Below are 18,934 nucleotides of genomic sequence, written 5' to 3' on the forward strand. Positions count from 1 at the left end.
ACATGTCAGCATGGATAGTAGGATTTTGATTTTTAAGAACAAAACCTCTAACTCATTGCTACCAGTTATATATACAGTAGATATATTTTTTAACCAATCACTAATTTTGTCATAACATTTTGTGTGTGTTTGTGTGTGTCTCTTCAGACACTATAACCAACTCTCAAGGCGCCTACCAGGATGCTTTTGACATCAGTAAGAAGGAGATGCAGCCCACACACCCCATCCGTCTGGGACTGGCTCTCAACTTCTCTGTCTTCTACTATGAGATCCTCAACTCTCCCGAACAGGCCTGCGCTCTGGCCAAACAAGTAGGTCTTTAGATGACAACATTATTGAGAACCGATACAGTATCGCCAAACAAAATATTGCAATACACACATGCATTGATATTTTCTTACACCCCAATCTACATGCATATATAGATCAAATAAGCTAAAATTAATCTGTTAATCATATGTAGTGATTTTACCTTCATGAGGAACAGAAACATCTCAGATTTCATAAAAATATCTTCATTTGTGTTTTGAGGATAAACCAAAGTCTTAGTGGTTGGAACGACATGAGGATGAGTAAATGATGATTTTCATTTTAACTTAGTCTATATTTATTTATTCAACATTTCAGCTTCCAGCTTGACAAATAATATGAGTTTGAGGAGGGACTACCTGTAATAAGCTATTTAGCAGGGATATTACAGATGTTTTTTTTTCCCTCTTTCAAAACGAGCAGATAGTGTTGGGGCTAATTTTTTCATTCTTTTAGTTGCTGGCGGTAGTGAAAAATACTCACTTCATCTTTAATTAAAGTTGAACTCAATAGAGGGAAATTTTACCCTCATCCTTCTGGATTTTTAGCTTTTCCTCAAGCTTTGAATTTGATCAGACACATGGTTTGCATACCAGGGGCTTGACACTTGTGGTTCTTCACATACTTCAACTTATTGTGGCCTTTGTGCTTGCAGGCCTTTGATGAAGCCATTGCAGAGCTGGATACACTGAATGAAGACTCGTACAAAGACAGCACACTTATCATGCAGCTGCTTAGAGACAACCTCACAGTGAGTTACAAAGAAGGTCATACTGACCTACAAAACAACAAAAATAATTTTCTCCGAGACTTGTGGATTGTGCTTTGGTTATATTAAAATCGTTAAGATTGATTATTCAAAATATAAATGTTCAGTATTCAAAAACCCTTTTTTGTCTTCTTTTTAATTTTTTTTTTATTAGTTATGGACCTCTGACAACGCTGCAGATGAGGGTGAAGGAGGAGATGGAGGAGAGAACTAAACACCCATGTCTGTCCACAAATTAAAGAAAATGAATCCTTGAAAGACAACTTTTTACACTTCTTCATTCCTTATTATTTCACTTATGATTATTCTAGCCATGTAAACCCATGGTCATTACCAATGAGCTGTGATTGTGGGAATTCAATCAGTCCAGGCTTTTTTTTCTCCGTTATCCACCACCTGGCTTGTGGTTGTAATGAAAGTAAATATTAAGTTAAGGTAACATTTCCACTCCTCAGTTTTGTGTTTTTGTCCTTTGGCCTTCTATATGTGCAGTGTCTGCTGTAGAAAAGTATAAGCCTCACAAAAAATCAATTGTCCTTTTAATTGTGACAAAGCGACTAGTGTGTGTGTGTATATTCTGGTGAGCTGAAACATTGGAAGTGTCGGCCACAAAATGCAAAGCGTTTTGCCTCAAGCATGGCTAGTTCCTGTCCTGCTATATCACCTTCCATTTTTATGTCTCTCTAGGGAGATCAACATACACTTGAATGAGATAAATGTCTTGTTGACTGTCATAGTGTTGGCTTAAAATGAGCCTGTGCTTTAGTATTGAGAGCAGGAAGGCTGTTGTCTGATCTACCAAGTCAGCTAGCTTTGCTCAGCCAAGTATGCACTTTTCATAGACCATTTAAATCATGTCTTCATCATGAAGGACACGAAACACTCCTGCCTTGTTATGGTTTTCACTATAATGTGTTACCTTGCAATGTCTTGTGATAATTAAAAAGGAAAAAAAATATATATCATGCATGCCCATTTTTTTAATATACACTGGAATGGGAACCAATACTGCATACTTGTTCCACAGTTTGATTTAGTACTTTTTCATTGCAGGTTTATGCACATGTTGAGAGGATGTTTGATTTGTCAAGTGATGTCAATAGTTATTTGGACCACTTGTGTTCTTGCTAATCATTGACTGTAGTCCCCCCAAAGCCTTGTGAAAATGTACAAGCCCTACATAACAGCTATGTAATCTGAATTAAAACGACCATTTTATAACCATACAGTTTTGTCTCGAAATTTGTTTCTTTGTTTTATCTCAGGCTTGTCCGATAACGTGATGCAATTGACTTGATTTCTGATTATATGGACATATTGATGTATTTCCTGTTTACGCCTGCTTGTATAGGCTACTGTCCTCCACTGGTCTGAATTGCATGGTGTTTGAGGTAAGAATTTAAAAATAGTGTCCGGACCGAGGCTGTGCTCAAAACCAAGTGAGCTCTCTACCTAGACACGCTCTCACGACTGTGACGCCGAACAAATGCTGACGATATAGACAGCACACAAGGTTTGAGACACAGCCCGAGAGTTTATCCTCTTACGTAACTCACGGATACACTGACTAAAACCCATTTAAAATGTCCAGTGTAGAGTCACGCGTGAATTTTAAATCAACCCTTTAAATCAGTCTTTTAAAAACGCCATCAACACGATCTCTAGATAAAGTTAATAGTCATTTCCTGGCGCGTGCGATCTGATCTAGCCATCCCACATTAAATACTTCCGGGTATTTCACCGCACTCAGATGTTGGCTTGATTTGGTTTTGAGTGAATCTATTTTTTTCTTTATAATTTAAGGCGACATGGACGAGAGCGTTTTGAAGTGAGCGTTTTTGTTTTTCTTCTTTGATACTCGATTGATACTTTGTGGCTTTGTTTTACCCAGCCAGATGTGAGCGTGTGCATTTGTTTGGCCATGTCCAGATGTTGATCTCAAGCGGATTGGTAATCCATGGGATTAAACGCCGCTGCTGTGTGAAGTGCTGTGTTGTGTATTAACGTCCTCGCCATGAAACGCATCGTTTTCTTTCTGGCGTCTTTTTTCCTGACGGAATGCTCAAGGAGACACATTAGGGATGTCCTAGACGACGAATACGGTGAGTTATTGGGAAAGGGAATAATTTAAAAACATTATGGATACACGTACATTGAAAGATTGTGTTGTGTTGGTGACGCCGTCATAGCATATTGCGCTTTTTCAAACCCCCTACTGTATCGTTTCAAATCCCTGATCTCCTTGTTTTTGTCATTGAATGGAATGACTTTCAGCAAACAGTTTGAGAAACTAAACTGCAAAAGCGTTTTTAGGAGTTTTCTATGTCACAAAACAACACAAAGGCTGAAAATTTGCGTGACTGTAGTGAAAGTTATTTTTCCACCCCATTTACTCGGGTTTTATGTTCCATTCCAGTCTTCTTCTTCTTCTTTTTTTTTTTTTTTTAGATCTTTTGCTCTTAAAAGAGAAACTCAGAATTCTGACAAATAAACTCAGAGTTCAAATAAAAGAAGTCAGGATTGTGAGATATAAACTCACTATTCTAAGGAAAAGTCAGAATTATTTGCAAGATACAAACCTGAAATTGCAAGTCAGAATTCCAAGATGTAAACAGAATCCTGAGAAGAAATGTCGTGATTGCAATACTCAGAATTAAGAGAAAAATGTAGGAATTGTGATATAAATGTCCATTTTTTTTAAGAAAAAAGTGAGAATAGCAAGATGGTAACTTAAAATTGTGAGATATAAACACAACTGAGAAAATAAAGTTGTAACTGTGTCATAAACTCACAATTCTAGGAAGATGGGAATTGTCAGACGTAGACTTGGAATTGCAAGAAATAAAGTCACAATTACCTTTTTTTTTTTTTTTTTTTCCGTGTCCATAGTTGAGAGAAAATCTTTCTGAGCAGTAAATTCACTTAATTCACTAAATGAATCTCATTTAGTGACAGGTATACAGTTGTTTCCTGTGCTTCTTTCAGACCAGCTCAGCTCATTGCTGTCAGACTTTGATGTTCTTCAGCTGTCCAGTCTTCAACAGCATTCGGTTCGTAAGAGAGAAGTCCAGTCGCAAACGCATGCAGAAAGACTTCTCGGTTTCACTGCATTGCAGAGGTGAATACTCATCGCCCATGTCCATGACGCAATGTCACTGTCAATATTAGTGCTCAGTCATTTGATAAACTCTCCTAAATATTTCACAGGCATTTCAAATTGTACCTGACAACCAACACAGAGCTCTTCACCCATGACTTCAAGGCAGTGATCGTAGAAGAGAACGGCGCTCAAGAGATGTACGAGGTCCAGAGAGAAAATTTCTTCACTGGCCATGTGATTGGTAACTCTGTGTTTTAACATCTAAAGTACTCACTAAATGTTTAAAATCTAGCTAATCATTCATGTGTAGTTTTTTTACCTTGATTTCTAGGAGAGGAGAATTCCAGAGTACAAGCACATATCGGCGACAATGACTTCACTGCTCATATTCTTACTGATGAAGCGGAATACAACATTGAGGTATTATAACATCACAAATATGAATTAGTTCATGCCCCTTAACAAATAAAGTACATTGATTTTTAAACCATTCAGCCACTGTGGAGGTTTATGGAAAGCGCTGGTGACGATCGGCTGCTCGTATATCGCTCTGAAGACATCAGGAACGTGAGCCGGCTGGCGGCTCCAAAAGTGTGCGGCTACATCAGTGCAGATGCCAGCGAGATACTTCCAGAAAGTGTGCGAGCAGCCAGAGCACTATATGAAGATGAAGAGGAGGAGGATGGTTAGTCTTTGAGAGAATTTGTCGAGGTTTTACATGTTATCAAATCCTGAAATTTCAATCTCTGTAACAACACATCTGGTTTAAAGTAGACCTGACACCCCTGCTTATCAGAGCTGAATCTAGACAGTGTAATGTGGGACGCCTCTTTACACAGTTGTTTTGTCACCCATGTGTAAAGTTTCCCATCTTCTCACCCTTTGTCTATTTTCTCCATCTTTTTCTCTCCATTGCTTCTCTTCCATAGCGCACCTGAGAGAGAGAAGGCAGACGCATGACCACAGTAAGAACACCTGCCCTCTGCTGCTTGTGGCCGACTATCGTTTTTTTTCAAATACATGGGCCGTAATGAGGAGAGCACCACCCTCAACTACCTGGTAAAAAGATAGAATATTACTTTTACTTTTTGATGGGATAAATGCAGCATTGGTAAGAGCATGAGACACTTCTTTAAAAAACATAATATATTTACCTACCCCCAACCTTCGAATAGAATCATTTTTAAGTCATATTGTTGCCCTCTTAAAAGTTTGCTGAGGCCTCCAAGTTGGCCCCGTCCCCTGGTTGAGTATCATTGCATTGCACCTTACATTTCCATTTCAAACCTGTCATCTGAGAGGAGGGTTTTTATCAAATTGTTGGCAGATGTCTTACAAATTTGCCTTTGATGTGTTTTAGATTGAGCTGATTGATCGTGTGGATGACATCTACCGTAATACAACTTGGGATAACGAGTTTAAAGGTTATGGAGTTCAGATTCAGCAGGTAAGCATGGTTCTTTAAGGGAACATGGGATCCAACGAGATGCTATTTTTGGAGCAGGAAACATAAATTTGTCTCTTACAGATCATAATTAACAAGACACCCACAGAAGTAGAGCCGGGAGGTGCCCACTTCAACATGGAAGGGACTCCTGTGAAGAGCAAAAATGTCTGGGACGTCAAGAAGCTCCTGGAGGTGAGCGAGCTGGAGCTGTTGGAGCGAATGACTCGATTAATGAGAGCGTCTTCTCTGTATTCTCTTCTAATTTGAAACAATGAGAGCTGCTTGTATACTTGCAAGTGAAGAATATTATTGAGGACTTGTTTATTGTGTTTTAGCTGTCCATTTCTTCCTGCAAACTTTTTGGCAGAGAACCAGGAAAAAGAAAGAATGGAAATGTTATAAGAATTACCATCATTTAGCCTATTTATGTGGGAGTTTTGATTAAAATAAGTCTTGAGGTTAACTTTTTCACATTTCTTCCACATTTGAAATGATTCATAGTCATACCTCAAAAATGTGAATTCTAAATCTGAGTGATTTAAAAAAAATTCAAAAGTATGATGTGAGTAAGATAAATATAATTTCCACCAAGGCTGCATTTACTTTATTAAAAGTACAGTAAAATTGTACAGATATGTAATGTTCCAGAGACCTTTGCTTGTAGATAGAAAACCAGTTCCTAACTGTGCTTTAGAAATTCCCAAGGGAATTTAGAGTTCCTGATTTGCCTTGAGATTAAGGTCAGGATTAAACCGCTGTGCTATAAATGTAGTAAAAAAAAATCATTTTGTCTTCCCCCTGCAGCAATTTAGCATTGACATTGCAGATAATGCATCCGAGGTGTGCTTAGCTCATCTGTTCACATATCAGGATTTTGATGAAGGCACACTTGGCTTGGCGTACGTGGCTCCTTCCAAACCAGGCTTTCCTGGAGGTCTTTGCTCTGAGAGTGAGTGCAATATTATAGATATAGATATACCATATTATAGATGTATTGATTTTGGTTTTACGTTTTCACCACACTTAGACGTTTTGTTATATGTTGTTGTTGTTGTTGTTGTTGTTTGTCTGTTTTAAGAGTGTCCTCCATCAGGAAATGACAACCGTGAATATATACCTCAACACTGGACTAACCAGCACTCAAAATTATGGGAAAACCATTCTTACAAGGCAAGTGAAGTCCGAAAATGTTACTTGATTTATTTATGTGGAAAACAATTTTCTGACCATATATACCAACAGGAAGCAGACTTGGTTACGACCCATGAGCTTGTCACAACTTTGGTGCCATTTCATGACCCAGATGACATGCCGCCACTGCGCGCCAGAGAAGACCAGGGGGGCAGATACGTAATGTACCCCATCGCGTGAGCGGGGACCACTCTAAACAATAAAGTACGTTCCTTTGGTGATTTGAATTCAGCTTGGTGTCCTTGTTCTGAATGTCAACATGATCATTTTGTAAGTGTTATGTTTTTGTGCTCCTCTATAGTTGTTTTCAACCTGCAGTAAGAACGCCATAGCAAAGACACTGAAGGCCAAGGCCTCCACCTGCTTCAGTAAGAGGACCAGCAATGTGTGTGGAAACTCACGGGTGGAGGAAGGTGAGGAGTGTGATCCCGGACTGCTCCACCTCAACAGCGACCGCTGCTGCACGTCAAACTGTAAACTGCAGCCCAATGTGCAGTGCAGGTACAGCTCCTCCATGTGGCCTCATGAAAAAATGCACAGAGATGCTGAATTAAAGGGACAGTTCACGTTAAATGAAAATTCTGTGGTAATTTACTCGCTTGTAAATCCCAAAAGTTGAATTATCCGTTCACACCTCACAGGGTTTCTTTTCATGTCAGTTCCATGCTGTAACTTCTGTCATTTTTTTTTTCTTTACACCAGTGACAGGAACAGTGCATGCTGCAAAGACTGCATGTTTGAGAAGCAGGGCAAGATGTGTCAGGAGCCAATGAATGCCACTTGCAAGGGTAGCTCTTACTGTACAGGTGAGGCAAAAGCTGACAAACTCCAAGTTTAGATAATTGGATGTACTTGAATATAACTGGAAATTATTAATTCAGATTGAGAACAGTTTAAGTATTATTTATGGTTTATAGTGTAGTGTTTAGTAATATTTTGAATCAACTTTATTTATAATATTAGTTTTTTATTTTCAGTTAGGTTGCTTTAATAATTGTATGTGCTTTTGTCATTTTAATTAGATCTTTTTTATATATATTTCTATGTAGCTTTAATTTGTTTCTTAAACTTATTTCAGTTAGTTGCCAAGCCAACATTTCTAAGCATCTTATATTTGTATTTTATTTTATTGTTGAAAAGCAATTTTTTCTAGATTTTAAGAACAACAATACTGCTTGAGAATAAGTTTAAAAATATATTATAATCCTGTTTGTGTGTAAATTTCATGTGACCTGTCAGTAATATGTGTAGGTCATATTTCAGCCCAGAATCAACAGATAGATTTTACAGTTAGGAATATATATATATAAAATTGCATGTACAGTCTTGTTCAAAATAATAGCAGTACAATGTGACTAACCAGAATAATCAAAGGTTTTTCGTATATTTTTTATTGCTACGTGGCAAACAAGTTACCAGTAGGTTCAGTAGATTCTCAGAAAACAAACAAGACCCAGCATTCATGATATGCACGCTCTTAAGGCTGTGCAATTGGGCAATTAGTTGAAAGGGGTGTGTTCAAAAAAATAGCAGTGTCTACCTTTGACTGTACAAAACTCAAAACTATTTTGTACAAACATTTTTTTTTTTCTGGGATTTAGCAATCCTGTGAATCACTAAACTAATATTTAGTTGTATGACCACAGTTTTTTAAAACTGCTTGACATCTGTGTGGCATGGAGTCAACCAACTTGTGGCAACCTCTCAGCTGTTATTCCACTCCATGATTCTTTAACAACATTCCACAATTCATTCACATTTCTTGGTTTTGCTTCAGAAACAGCATTTTTGATATCACCCCACAAGTTCTCAATTGGATTAAGGTCTGGAGATTGGGCTGGCCACTCCATAACATTAATTTTGTTGGTTTGGAACCAAGACTTTGCCCGTTTACTAGTGTGTTTTGGGTCATTGTCTTGTTGAAACAACCATTTCAAGGGCATGTCCTCTTCAGCATAGGGCAACATGACCTCTTCAAGTATTTTAAACATATGCAAACTGATCATGATCCCTGGTATGCGATAAATAGGCCCAACACCATAGTAGGAGAAACATGCCCATATCATGATGCTTGCACCTCCATGCTTCACTGTCTTCACTGTGTACTGTGGCTTGAATTCAGAGTTTGGGGGTCGTCTCACAAACTGCTGTGGCCCTTGGACCCAAAAAGAACAATTTTACTCTCATCAGTCCACAAAATTTTCCTCCATTTATCTTTAGGCCAGTTAATGTGTTCTTTGGCAAATTGTAACCTCTTCTGCACATGCCTTTTTTTAAATGAGGGACTTTGCGGGGGATTCTTGAAATAGATTAGCTTCACACAGACGTCTTCTAACTGTCACAGTACTTACAGGTAACTCCAGACTGTCTTGGATCATCCTGGAGGTGATCATTGGCTGAGCCTTTGCCATTCTGGTTATTCGTCTATCCATTTTGATGGTTGTCTTCCGTTTTCTTCCACGTCTCTCTGGTTTTGCTCTCCATTTTAAGGCATTGGAGATCATTTTAGCTGAACAGCCTATCATTTTTTGCACCTCTTTATAGGTTTTCCCCTCTCTAATCAACTTTTTAATCAAAGTACGCTGTTCTTCTGAACAATGTCTTGAACGACCCATTTTCCTCAGCTTTCAAATGCATGTTCAACAAGTGTTGGCTTCATCCTTAAATAGGGGCCACCTGATTCACACCTGTTTCTTCACAAAATTGATGACCTCAGTGATTGAATGCCACACTGCTATTTTTTGAACACACCCCTTTCAACTAATTCAACTAATTGCCCAATTGCACAGCCTTAAGAGCGTGCATATCATGAATGCTGGGTCTCATTTGTTTTCTGAGAATCTACTGAACCTACTGGTAACTTGTTTGCCACGTAGCAATAAAAAAATATACGAAAAACCTTGATTATTCTGGTTAGTCACATTGTACTGCTATTATTTGAACAAGACTGTATATTTTTTTATAGGTTTTTGTGGTAAAATATTTTGCATTATGAAGGCACTTAATATCATAATAATAATAAAAAAAAATATATATATATATATTCCATTCCCTTTGAAATGCAAAGAAATTATGCTGTATTATATTTAGTTAGGAAATATTTTTATACCATTCCAGTAGTTGGTATAGTTGAGATTTTATGATTGTATAATGAGAATTGCAAAAGATTTTGAAAGTAAATTTGCAGGTGCATTATGGTAATGAAAAACTTGGTAAGAAAATGTGCTTAAATGTCATGTAAACGGTGTTGCAATGCACAAAAATCTGCTACAGACAGGCTATTTTTCTTTAAGCAAAATTCCTTACTGATGAACTTTGACTGCATTTGTCTAGCCCTTTGTCCTCACTGAAAGTCTGTTGTTCTTCGCTTCTTACAGGACACAGCAATGAGTGCCCTCCTCCAGAGAACCTCCCCGACGAGACCATCTGTGTGGACAATGGCCGGTGTCTGAACGGAGAGTGCATCCCGTTCTGTGAAGCTGTGAAGAACCTGAAGTCGTGTGCATGCAATGGTAAACAGACCTGCTGATAACGCTAATACTGTTGTAACATCGGTCTCAAATAAACATGACCTTTTTTAACTTTCCTGTGTGTCATTTTTCAGAGACAGTCAACTCCTGTAAGGTGTGCTGTAGGGATAAGAATGCTGTCTGTGCTCCTTATGTGAATGACAAGGGTAACCACCTCTATCTGCGGAAAGGCAAACCCTGCACTGTGGGCTTTTGTGATGGAGTGGTGAGTGACTTTACAGCATACTTTACAGTTATGTAAAGACACGTCTATTAAAGCTTTTCCAGTTGACAAGTGGAAATGGTTTGCGTTCAATTATTAAAACATTTCCTCTCATTTCCCAGGGCAAATGCAATAAACAAGTCCAGGATGTTATTGAGAGGTTGTGGGATTTCATTGATAAGTTGGACATCAATACTTTTGGTAAGTTATCTGTGAACACAGTGATTTTTTCTCACTTGACATCCAGTGGAGGAATGAGACCTGTGTCTGTGTTCTCAGGGAAGTTTCTGGCTGATAACATTGTTGGCTCAGTGGTGGTCTTTTCACTGCTTTTCTGGATCCCTCTCAGCATTCTGGTCCATTGTGTGGTGAGTCAAAGGACTATTTATGCCAAGAGTGAAACGAATAAGTGAAATGAATTGCAGACAAAAGGTCTATTTACACTGAAAGTGAAATGAAAAATAAAACATAATCAGAGGGATATCTTGCTTCCTGCAAGAAATATAAATATTTTTTATAAATCACAAACAAAATGTCTATTTACACCAAAAGCAAAACTAAATATATTTTTTGGACCATAAAAAGTTGAAATGAATCACAGGCTAAATGTCTATTTACACCAAGAGAAAATCTAAATCAGACTCTTAGAAGACGGCCTGATTTAACACATTTCACTTGCTTCAGTGCAAAATTTGAGAAAAACTTGATTGATTTCAAAGCAAAAGAGCACTGATAATACATATTTCATATATTAAATGCAATATATTTGAAGTTGCAATAATGAAAGGACCATTCCAAAAACGGTTTTTCTCAACATCTCTATCTCATTGTCTAGGATAAGAAACTTGACCAGCAGTATCAATTGAACACAAAATCACTCTTCTACCCCAGTGTAAGTACCAATCAGAAAACCGAAAAGATTATTTTCTTTAACCTATTATGAAGTGTAACCAATGACACTGGTTATGTACTGTTCTAGAATGCAGAGCTCCTGAGCAGTCTAGAATCAGCCTCAGTGCGGATCTTCAAACCACCCACATCCTCAGGCTCCTCAGCAGTGCCACGCTTCCAGACGTCTGGACCTCTGCAGACCAGCACACCCCCTGTCTCCGTCTCTCAGGTGGCTCCACCTCCAGCTCCAACCCCAAATCCTCTCCCTACAATAGAGCCCCAACGCATGGCCACCATCCAAGAAGATCCCAGCTATGATTCCCACCTGGATGAACAAGCCCTGGGAGAAGACTTCCCTACTTCCGGCTCCGCGTCACGCTCCTTTGACGATCTGACAGAGAACCGAGAGAATGCCATGTCCTTCAGAGTAAAGAGACATGGACGGAGTAATAGCAAGGAGACTGAATGTTAAGTGCAATTGTATAAATGAATGGTGGAAAAAATGTGACTATGATTGAAGAATATTCTAAGGGAATATGATTGGGAATGCTCAAAGTTGAGCAGAACAAGCGATACATAATCATTGATCTGCAATGTGTGCTAACAGCACCAGTATTAAAAATAACCAGAATGCAGTATGTTTTAAAGGGATAGTTTACTCAGTATACTACTGCTGCAACTGGATCACTAAATTGCAATGATTCAATAACTAGGCATTTGATAGTAACTCCGACCTGTTAGGATTAAGCAATATGCACTTACACACACACAAACATACCGGATGTCACTCATCAGCGTTATCTACACATGACCAGCTTCATTGTTATAGATTGTTACAGCTTGACTGCCCAATACAAAGACGTTTACATGTCTGTTTTTGTCTTGGAGGTTGCAAACAAATCATGAGAACCATTATGTTATGAATATACCGGTTATATTTTACATCTATGTGCTCTTGACACTCACCAGCAAATTGTTTCGTATTCTCTGTAGAACACAAGCTTGTGTTTTTCCTTTTAACTGTTTGCAAAAGACAATCTGACTTTTTAGGGGAATTTGATATTTTCAGATATCGTCTCTTCTTTCTATTGTTCTGGAATCAGTTGTACCAGCAGCTGTTATAGATACGGTATTTGGTAAATGAGAAAGGTTTTGGCTCATTGGCTTTATATGAGACACCAAAGTCATTAGTAAAATCAAAAGACAGACGAGTTAGACAATGTTCATGATGTTCATGAACTGATGAACACTGCTTTGAGATCAGCATCCAAAGTGCCTTGTATTTTATTTGTTTGTTTTTTTATTTGTATTGTGAAATCTTTGTTTACTCTGTGTTTTGTTATATAATCTACCAGGAAAACTCAAAAAGGGAGTATGACAATGTCACTTTTATTCTGAATCTTGTTCAACAAGGTAATTGGGAATGTATCGGTGCTAATCTTGTAAAACATCAAGCATACTAGTGTCAATTCTACGTACTAGATCTTATTACGTCATCCAACCCTGAAAGCGTGCTTTTATTCTCTGGTGTCAAATCCTGTGAAACTTTTTTTTTTTTTTTTTTTTTGCTAAGAAACGTGCCCGTAATACTCCGACTGCATGGTTCCTCACAATGTTGTGACGGGACAAGAGAGAAAGTATTGAATATTAAGACAGTGTTTTGTATCGGTGTGTTAGATATTTGCGTAACTTGGTATATTTTGCAAGCCTTCATTTTTAAATAAAGTGTCAACCTCAGCTCGACTCAAAGACCTCTTTTATTAAATCAGTAGATTGGATCTGAAATTACAGCTCATTTTCCTAAACATAAAAATGTGAAATGAAATAAAAAAAAACAAAAAAAAATGACTTTAAATGGTCACTACATACAAGAATTGAAAGAGACTGCACACAGTATCAACATTTACCTTTAACTGTTTTACATTTGATTTTAACTTCATTTCAATGGTTCAATTCAAGTGCTTTGGCCCGTCCAGTATCTGGTTGAAGTAGTTCAAATTAGATGGACCCTGATCACAAAAGTTCCTTAAGCGAATGAAAAGCCCATCTCACATGACAGGGTTCATGGCTTCATACAGCCTTTGTACAGCGAGCTCCACCATTTCTCTGAGAGAATCATCTTCAGAATTGGCCTCCTCGTATTCTGCAGTCTGAACACAAATATCAAAAGACAAGAATAAGAAGACTTGTCTTCCCATAAAACATAAGTGTGTACGGATCACAGAGTGTTGTGCTTACTCGGGTTTCCAAGTCGATGAAGGCAGTTTTCCCATCGACACTTACAGCGAGACAGTTCTTGTCTTTAAAGTCGACACATTCTTCTCCAAACATGTCTCTGCAGATTGATGCAGAAACAGAATTTAGTTCATCATAAATATCACTGACAGTAAGCCGAGTGATGCGAGGATGAACTTACTGGAACATTTTCAGCAATCTGCTCTGGAAAACACTCACATCCACCTTCTTTTCTTGGGGCTGAACAGCTACAATGAAAAAGACAGAAAGAAAGATGGTACGGATGGATGGAATGAAGGAAATAAAGGAATCCATTCAAGCAAGAAACAGGAAGAAAGCAACAAAGAAAGACAATGAAAAGAGAAAGGAAGAATGGAAATAAATGAGAGCATAAGAGCCGTTAAGCTGGTAAAAAGCATCCACCTTTCTGAGCTTTAGGGTTTGACTGCACCTCCAGCACCACTGTGGTCACAGCGTCAGCGTACATGTCATTCAGAGGATTGGCAAACCACTAGAGGAAGAACACGACAGACACACAGACACACAATCAACCCGAGTCACTTCAGACTGGTGTGTGAATGACTGCTGTGCCGCCTCACCTCCAACAAGACCACATTTTGATCATGAACCACCGTGATGCTGTTAAAGACTCTCAGCGTGCTCTTCTCCGAGATCTCAATCTCCTCCACATCACCTATAACAAACGCACGCATGATGAGCACCACATATGAAATCACCAAAACACCCAGAGGTATACACACCTGTCAGGTGCCGTAGCTGACTCAAAAGCAAGGGAAAAGGGCCGGTGAAGGGAATGGCTTGAGTCTGTTTCACTGTGCTCATGGCCAGATCAGTGTAATCTGCATCATAAAGAAAAAAACAAAAGAGCAGGTGTGAGAACCGCACACTCAGACATATATGAAACACCTGAAGTGATCACAAACACCAGCTCACTGGAGAGGTCAGAGGGGGCGAGGATGTGATAACTGAAGTTCTTTTTCACCAGGATGCCCGACACCCGCTGACCCTGCCCACACTTCTTATCCGCAAGAGAGCCCATCACCTTAAAAGACCAAAAAAAATATATATGTAAATAATAACAAAAAGAAAGAAAGAGTTCAAGATGTTTCATTAAGGGTTCATTAAATCTAAAGAAAAATGTTAGTATAGTCAGGATGAAACTAATCAATCATTTAACTTGGCAGAAGAACGGTTTTTGATTATTATTTTGACTAACTACTACAGTAGCTGGATCTAATGCTGGGTACACACCAAAATATTTTTTACATCTTATAAGATTTTCGAAATGTAATGGATCACAAACAGGAGGATAAAAAATCCTAGATTTAACCGTTTTGCTCCTATAGTGTGTGGTGTGCCATGATGTGACAAAGACAGCACCTCACACACGAACAGATTCTCAACCAGAGTCTCGACTGTGAACACTGGGAATCTCGAGAGACTTCAGAATAAGCATGGCGGATGATATGCAGGAAGACATTGCAATGATAGCGTTTGGAATAATTTTATACACAACACGTTGTATAAACATTTGTGCCGTTGCCACAAATCAACAAGCTGATCCTCCATCTCTGCTGTCCACATCAATTTCACTTTGTGATTTCCACTTTCAAATTTGATTCGCTATCGGGGCGGCTCAGACGTTCTTCCGATCAGGTTTGGACACACTTAACACACCTCACACCACGGTAAAATCTGATAAAATCATCTATAGAACCATCAAGATAATCCGGGGACATAGCTAGGATTGTCGGAAGGGGGGAAATCGGCCCAAAATCAGCCTGATTATCTTCTGGTGTGTACCCAGAATAATTGCGGATATGAGCGAGCAAAACAGGGAAAACTGAAGAGACAGCTGCGGTCTCACCTTAGCCAGTTTCTCTCCTCTGAAGTTCAGCGTGACGGCCTCAGTGTTACGAGGGTTATGCACCTCAATGTGAACCTCATCATTGTCCTCATACTCTCTTATCAGAGCCGCTTTCAGTCGAGCCATCTCATTCTGCTCTCCATGGACCAGGATCTGAAAACCACAACAATAACCTGACACCTGATCTAGAACCTGATGACCTGCTGCCGTGACCATCACTTACCACATGAGGAGGTTTCAGAGCTCGGATGAACTCGCTGGTCTGCTGGTAGTCCGTATGAGCAGAGAAGGAGATATAGTCCACGGACATCTTCAGCGGAAGCTTCTGTCCTGACATGGTGGTGATCTCCTCTGGCTCAGACATGATATGCTGAAGAGAAAACAGGGTTAGGGCAGGTTTAATGCTGATGCTGATCTGAGGTGATATTGTGGCTGGAGATCAAGGAGCTTCACCTTGGCGAGCGTGCCTTCCACACAATAACCTGCTATGATGACACCGTTCCTCTTGTCGGTGCACCAGCTCTCAAAAAGCTCTCTGGAAAGACCGCTCTGCATCATACCTGGAGATGCCATCACCACACTAGGGCCAATGTCATCGAAATGGTCCATGCTCTGGAGGAGAACACACAAGTTTTTTAAAAAGCAAGCAAGAGCAACTAACAGAATGACTAAGCCAAGCTCAAATCTAAGCTCTGCCTGGTCTATTATTCCCAGATTTTGAAGACCTTGAGATTGCTGATATGCTTGAAGACAAACGGGTTGTTGATGTTGATGGCCTTGCGGATCTTGTCGTTCATGGCGTTCACATAGGTCTGGTACACAGCCATGCACTTCTTTGCCAGGGATGAGGCATAGTAGATGGGAATGTCATGGAGTTCAGGGTGATTCTGCCAGTATTCGTCTGAAATAGAGGACATGCAGAAGTTCAGTAAGGCATTATTGATGATAAGGCTGAGAGTCTGGACTACTGGACTTCACCTAAAATGAGCAGCAGCTCCTGGGCTCGACCCAAAGCAAACACGGGGATGAGACAGCGGCCCTCGCGGTTCACTATGTCATGGACTGTGTTACAGAAACGAGCCTCTCTCTCCTCTCTCTTCTCATGAATGTGCGTGCCATATGTAGACTCCTACACGAATAGAAAAGAAGATGGTGTAACTAATTTATTTTGTAAATAAACTGTCAATTACAAGTAAAGAGTGTTTGTGGTGGGGCCAGAGAAGAACATCATTTGTTGAACTCTGCACAAAGAAATCATATTGCCAGCATAGGATCGAGTACACACTGTGATCAGAATGTCTGGTTTGACGCTGGGAATCTCAGCTGCCATGAGATGTCTGTCTTCTTGACGGGAGAAATCTCCTGTGTACAGTAGCTGAAGAGAATGACCATGATCATTAGCACAAACAGTGTGAGAGTGTTGCTGAAAAGATCTGAATGAATAAACTTCACCGACCTTCACTCCTGCAATCTCGATCATGAACATGGCTGCTCCCAAAACATGACCTGCGTGGTAGCACCAAAACTTGATGCCGGCCACCTCCTTCACTTCATGGAAGTTGATGGTCTCAATCTTGTCCATGCTTTCTTCTAGATCGGTCTCAGTGTACAGCATATCATCCGCTGAGATGTTGCTTCAAGAACAAGGAAACCAGACAATATATTAGAGCTGGCTCTGTATAAACAAATAAACAGTTAAAGTGGCGTTTTATTGAAACAAGAGCTTTGGTGTACCTGACTTTCACATAGTCTGAAAGCAACCAGCGGTAAATGGCTTTGGTGGCATGGGTCATGAAAGTCCTCCCTTTGAAACTCGTCTTCTGTAAAAACCATGGCAAGGCGCCGCAATGGTCCAAGTGAAAACTGCCAGACAAAAATTGGTGGTTAACATATAGTTAGATGGCAATGACTTCATATCTTTTATTTAGAGAATGGGACTCACTGGCTGATGAGGAGCAGGTCAATCTCAGCTGGGTCGATCAAATCAATGTAAGGCAATGCATCCATGCCCTCCAATCCAGGGTGGATGCCACAGTCCAGCTGCAAAGACATAACATGTCAAAAACACATCTGTCAATACAATCCATCAAAAGTAGGACAGCGCACAAAATTGTATTTACCATGATTTTACGACCCTTGAACTCCAGGATGATACAGGACCTGCCCACCTCTTGACCAGCTCCTCTGTTAGAAACATCACAGTAAAGATCACAGTTACAGTACTCAGAGAAAGGATTAACACGGGTGCAAAACATCTTTAATGTCCTTTTGGTCCAGTTAAATATTGTTTTATTATTTGCAAACTGTAAGTCAAACAGTAAGTCAACAAAACATTTGGCGCAGAACAGAACTACTGTTGAACGCAGTCTGAATGAACTGAACTCACAGCGGTCTTATGAGGAGCTGATCACTCTCTTCTGCAGGAACTGGGACATCCGCTTTACGTTTTGTAGCCATGCTTTTAATGTATTTTTTGTTTAACTTAGTGTTACTTATTTAATTATCCATCGATATTTCTAATAATAATAATAGACAACCTCCATGCGCACTGAAAACCACGCACTATGGACATGGCAAAAGTACTTCCGGTGTGTAGTCATGAATACGTCAAAATAAAAGTTCGGAGGGAAAATAAAGAAAAAGAACAAAAGTTAGCTAAAGCGTATAGTTAAATAGTTTGTCACAATTACACAAGCTCAATTAGGCTAGAAAAAAAAACTATTATAGTATATATATATATATATATATATATATACAACATATTAAAAAATTTTTTATGGCATTGCCAAAAAAAAAAAAAAATAATTAATGAAGTCACATTTAAGGGGAAAAGTCCAAAAATTATCACAACAGCAGCAAGATCTGTATCAGCCTGTCACAAACTCAGTCAGTGGACAAAACTGAAGTAAGATAATTTCTTACATGTTGTACTGTTGTACTGTTGTACTTTTCAACAAAGTGTTAAATATGTTTTCTTGTTTGTGGAAAAAGAAAGAAAGAAAGTATACATGTACTTTTTTTACTTAATTATTTTACGGATCTATTCTTGTTTTTTTGTTTATGTATTATATAATCGTTTACTCCTTATTCATGTAATGGACAATGGCTTGTGCAAGTTATGCCAATAAAGCTCATTTGAGAGAGAGAAAGAGCTTACGAATGAATCCAAAAATTATTTGTTGCAAGTATAATAATGAATCGTGCCACTGTATATAGTCAACATTTTGTTAGAATACTGTGTAGATGATTGGTGCTTCGTTAAAACTGTATTGTCTTTTCTAAAATGTTTTCAGCTTTTCAGGTTTCCAGCGTCAGGTTACATCCCCAAACTCTGATTGGACAACGAGATTGGGAGTTCTCTCTCATTGGCGG

General features: G+C 39.1%; 2 protein-coding genes and 1 pseudogene across 2 annotated transcripts; 2 read left to right on the top strand and 1 right to left on the bottom strand.

Annotated features, from left to right (window-relative positions):
* The first annotated feature begins 120 nt into the window (after positions 1-120).
* LOC113062781 (14-3-3 protein beta/alpha-1-like) lies at positions 121-2,024 on the top strand. The gene is made up of 3 exons (XM_026232752.1): positions 121-311; positions 965-1,060; positions 1,233-2,024. Exons 1-3 carry the CDS (start codon positions 207-209, stop codon positions 1,290-1,292), a joined length of 261 nt encoding a protein of 86 aa, XP_026088537.1. The 5' UTR covers positions 121-206; the 3' UTR covers positions 1,293-2,024.
* An 805-nt stretch (positions 2,025-2,829) lies between these two features.
* Positions 2,830-13,176, top strand: LOC113062783 (disintegrin and metalloproteinase domain-containing protein 17-like; annotated as a pseudogene).
* A 2-nt stretch (positions 13,177-13,178) lies between these two features.
* Positions 13,179-18,155, bottom strand: LOC113062782 (cleavage and polyadenylation specificity factor subunit 3-like). Its single transcript, XM_026232753.1, has 18 exons — positions 17,949-18,155; positions 17,683-17,746; positions 17,505-17,602; positions 17,297-17,425; positions 17,019-17,196; positions 16,848-16,937; positions 16,541-16,691; positions 16,288-16,463; positions 16,016-16,174; positions 15,786-15,932; positions 15,563-15,715; positions 14,629-14,737; positions 14,436-14,534; positions 14,274-14,368; positions 14,098-14,185; positions 13,856-13,922; positions 13,678-13,774; positions 13,179-13,589 (listed from the first exon to the last, which is right to left on the bottom strand). Exons 1-18 carry the CDS (start codon positions 18,017-18,019, stop codon positions 13,488-13,490), a joined length of 2,073 nt encoding a protein of 690 aa, XP_026088538.1. The 5' UTR covers positions 18,020-18,155; the 3' UTR covers positions 13,179-13,487.
* Positions 18,156-18,934: the final 779 nt, after the last annotated feature.

This window comes from Carassius auratus, chromosome 45, assembly GCF_003368295.1.
Source record: "Carassius auratus strain Wakin chromosome 45, ASM336829v1, whole genome shotgun sequence".
NCBI lineage: Eukaryota > Metazoa > Chordata > Actinopteri > Cypriniformes > Cyprinidae > Carassius > Carassius auratus.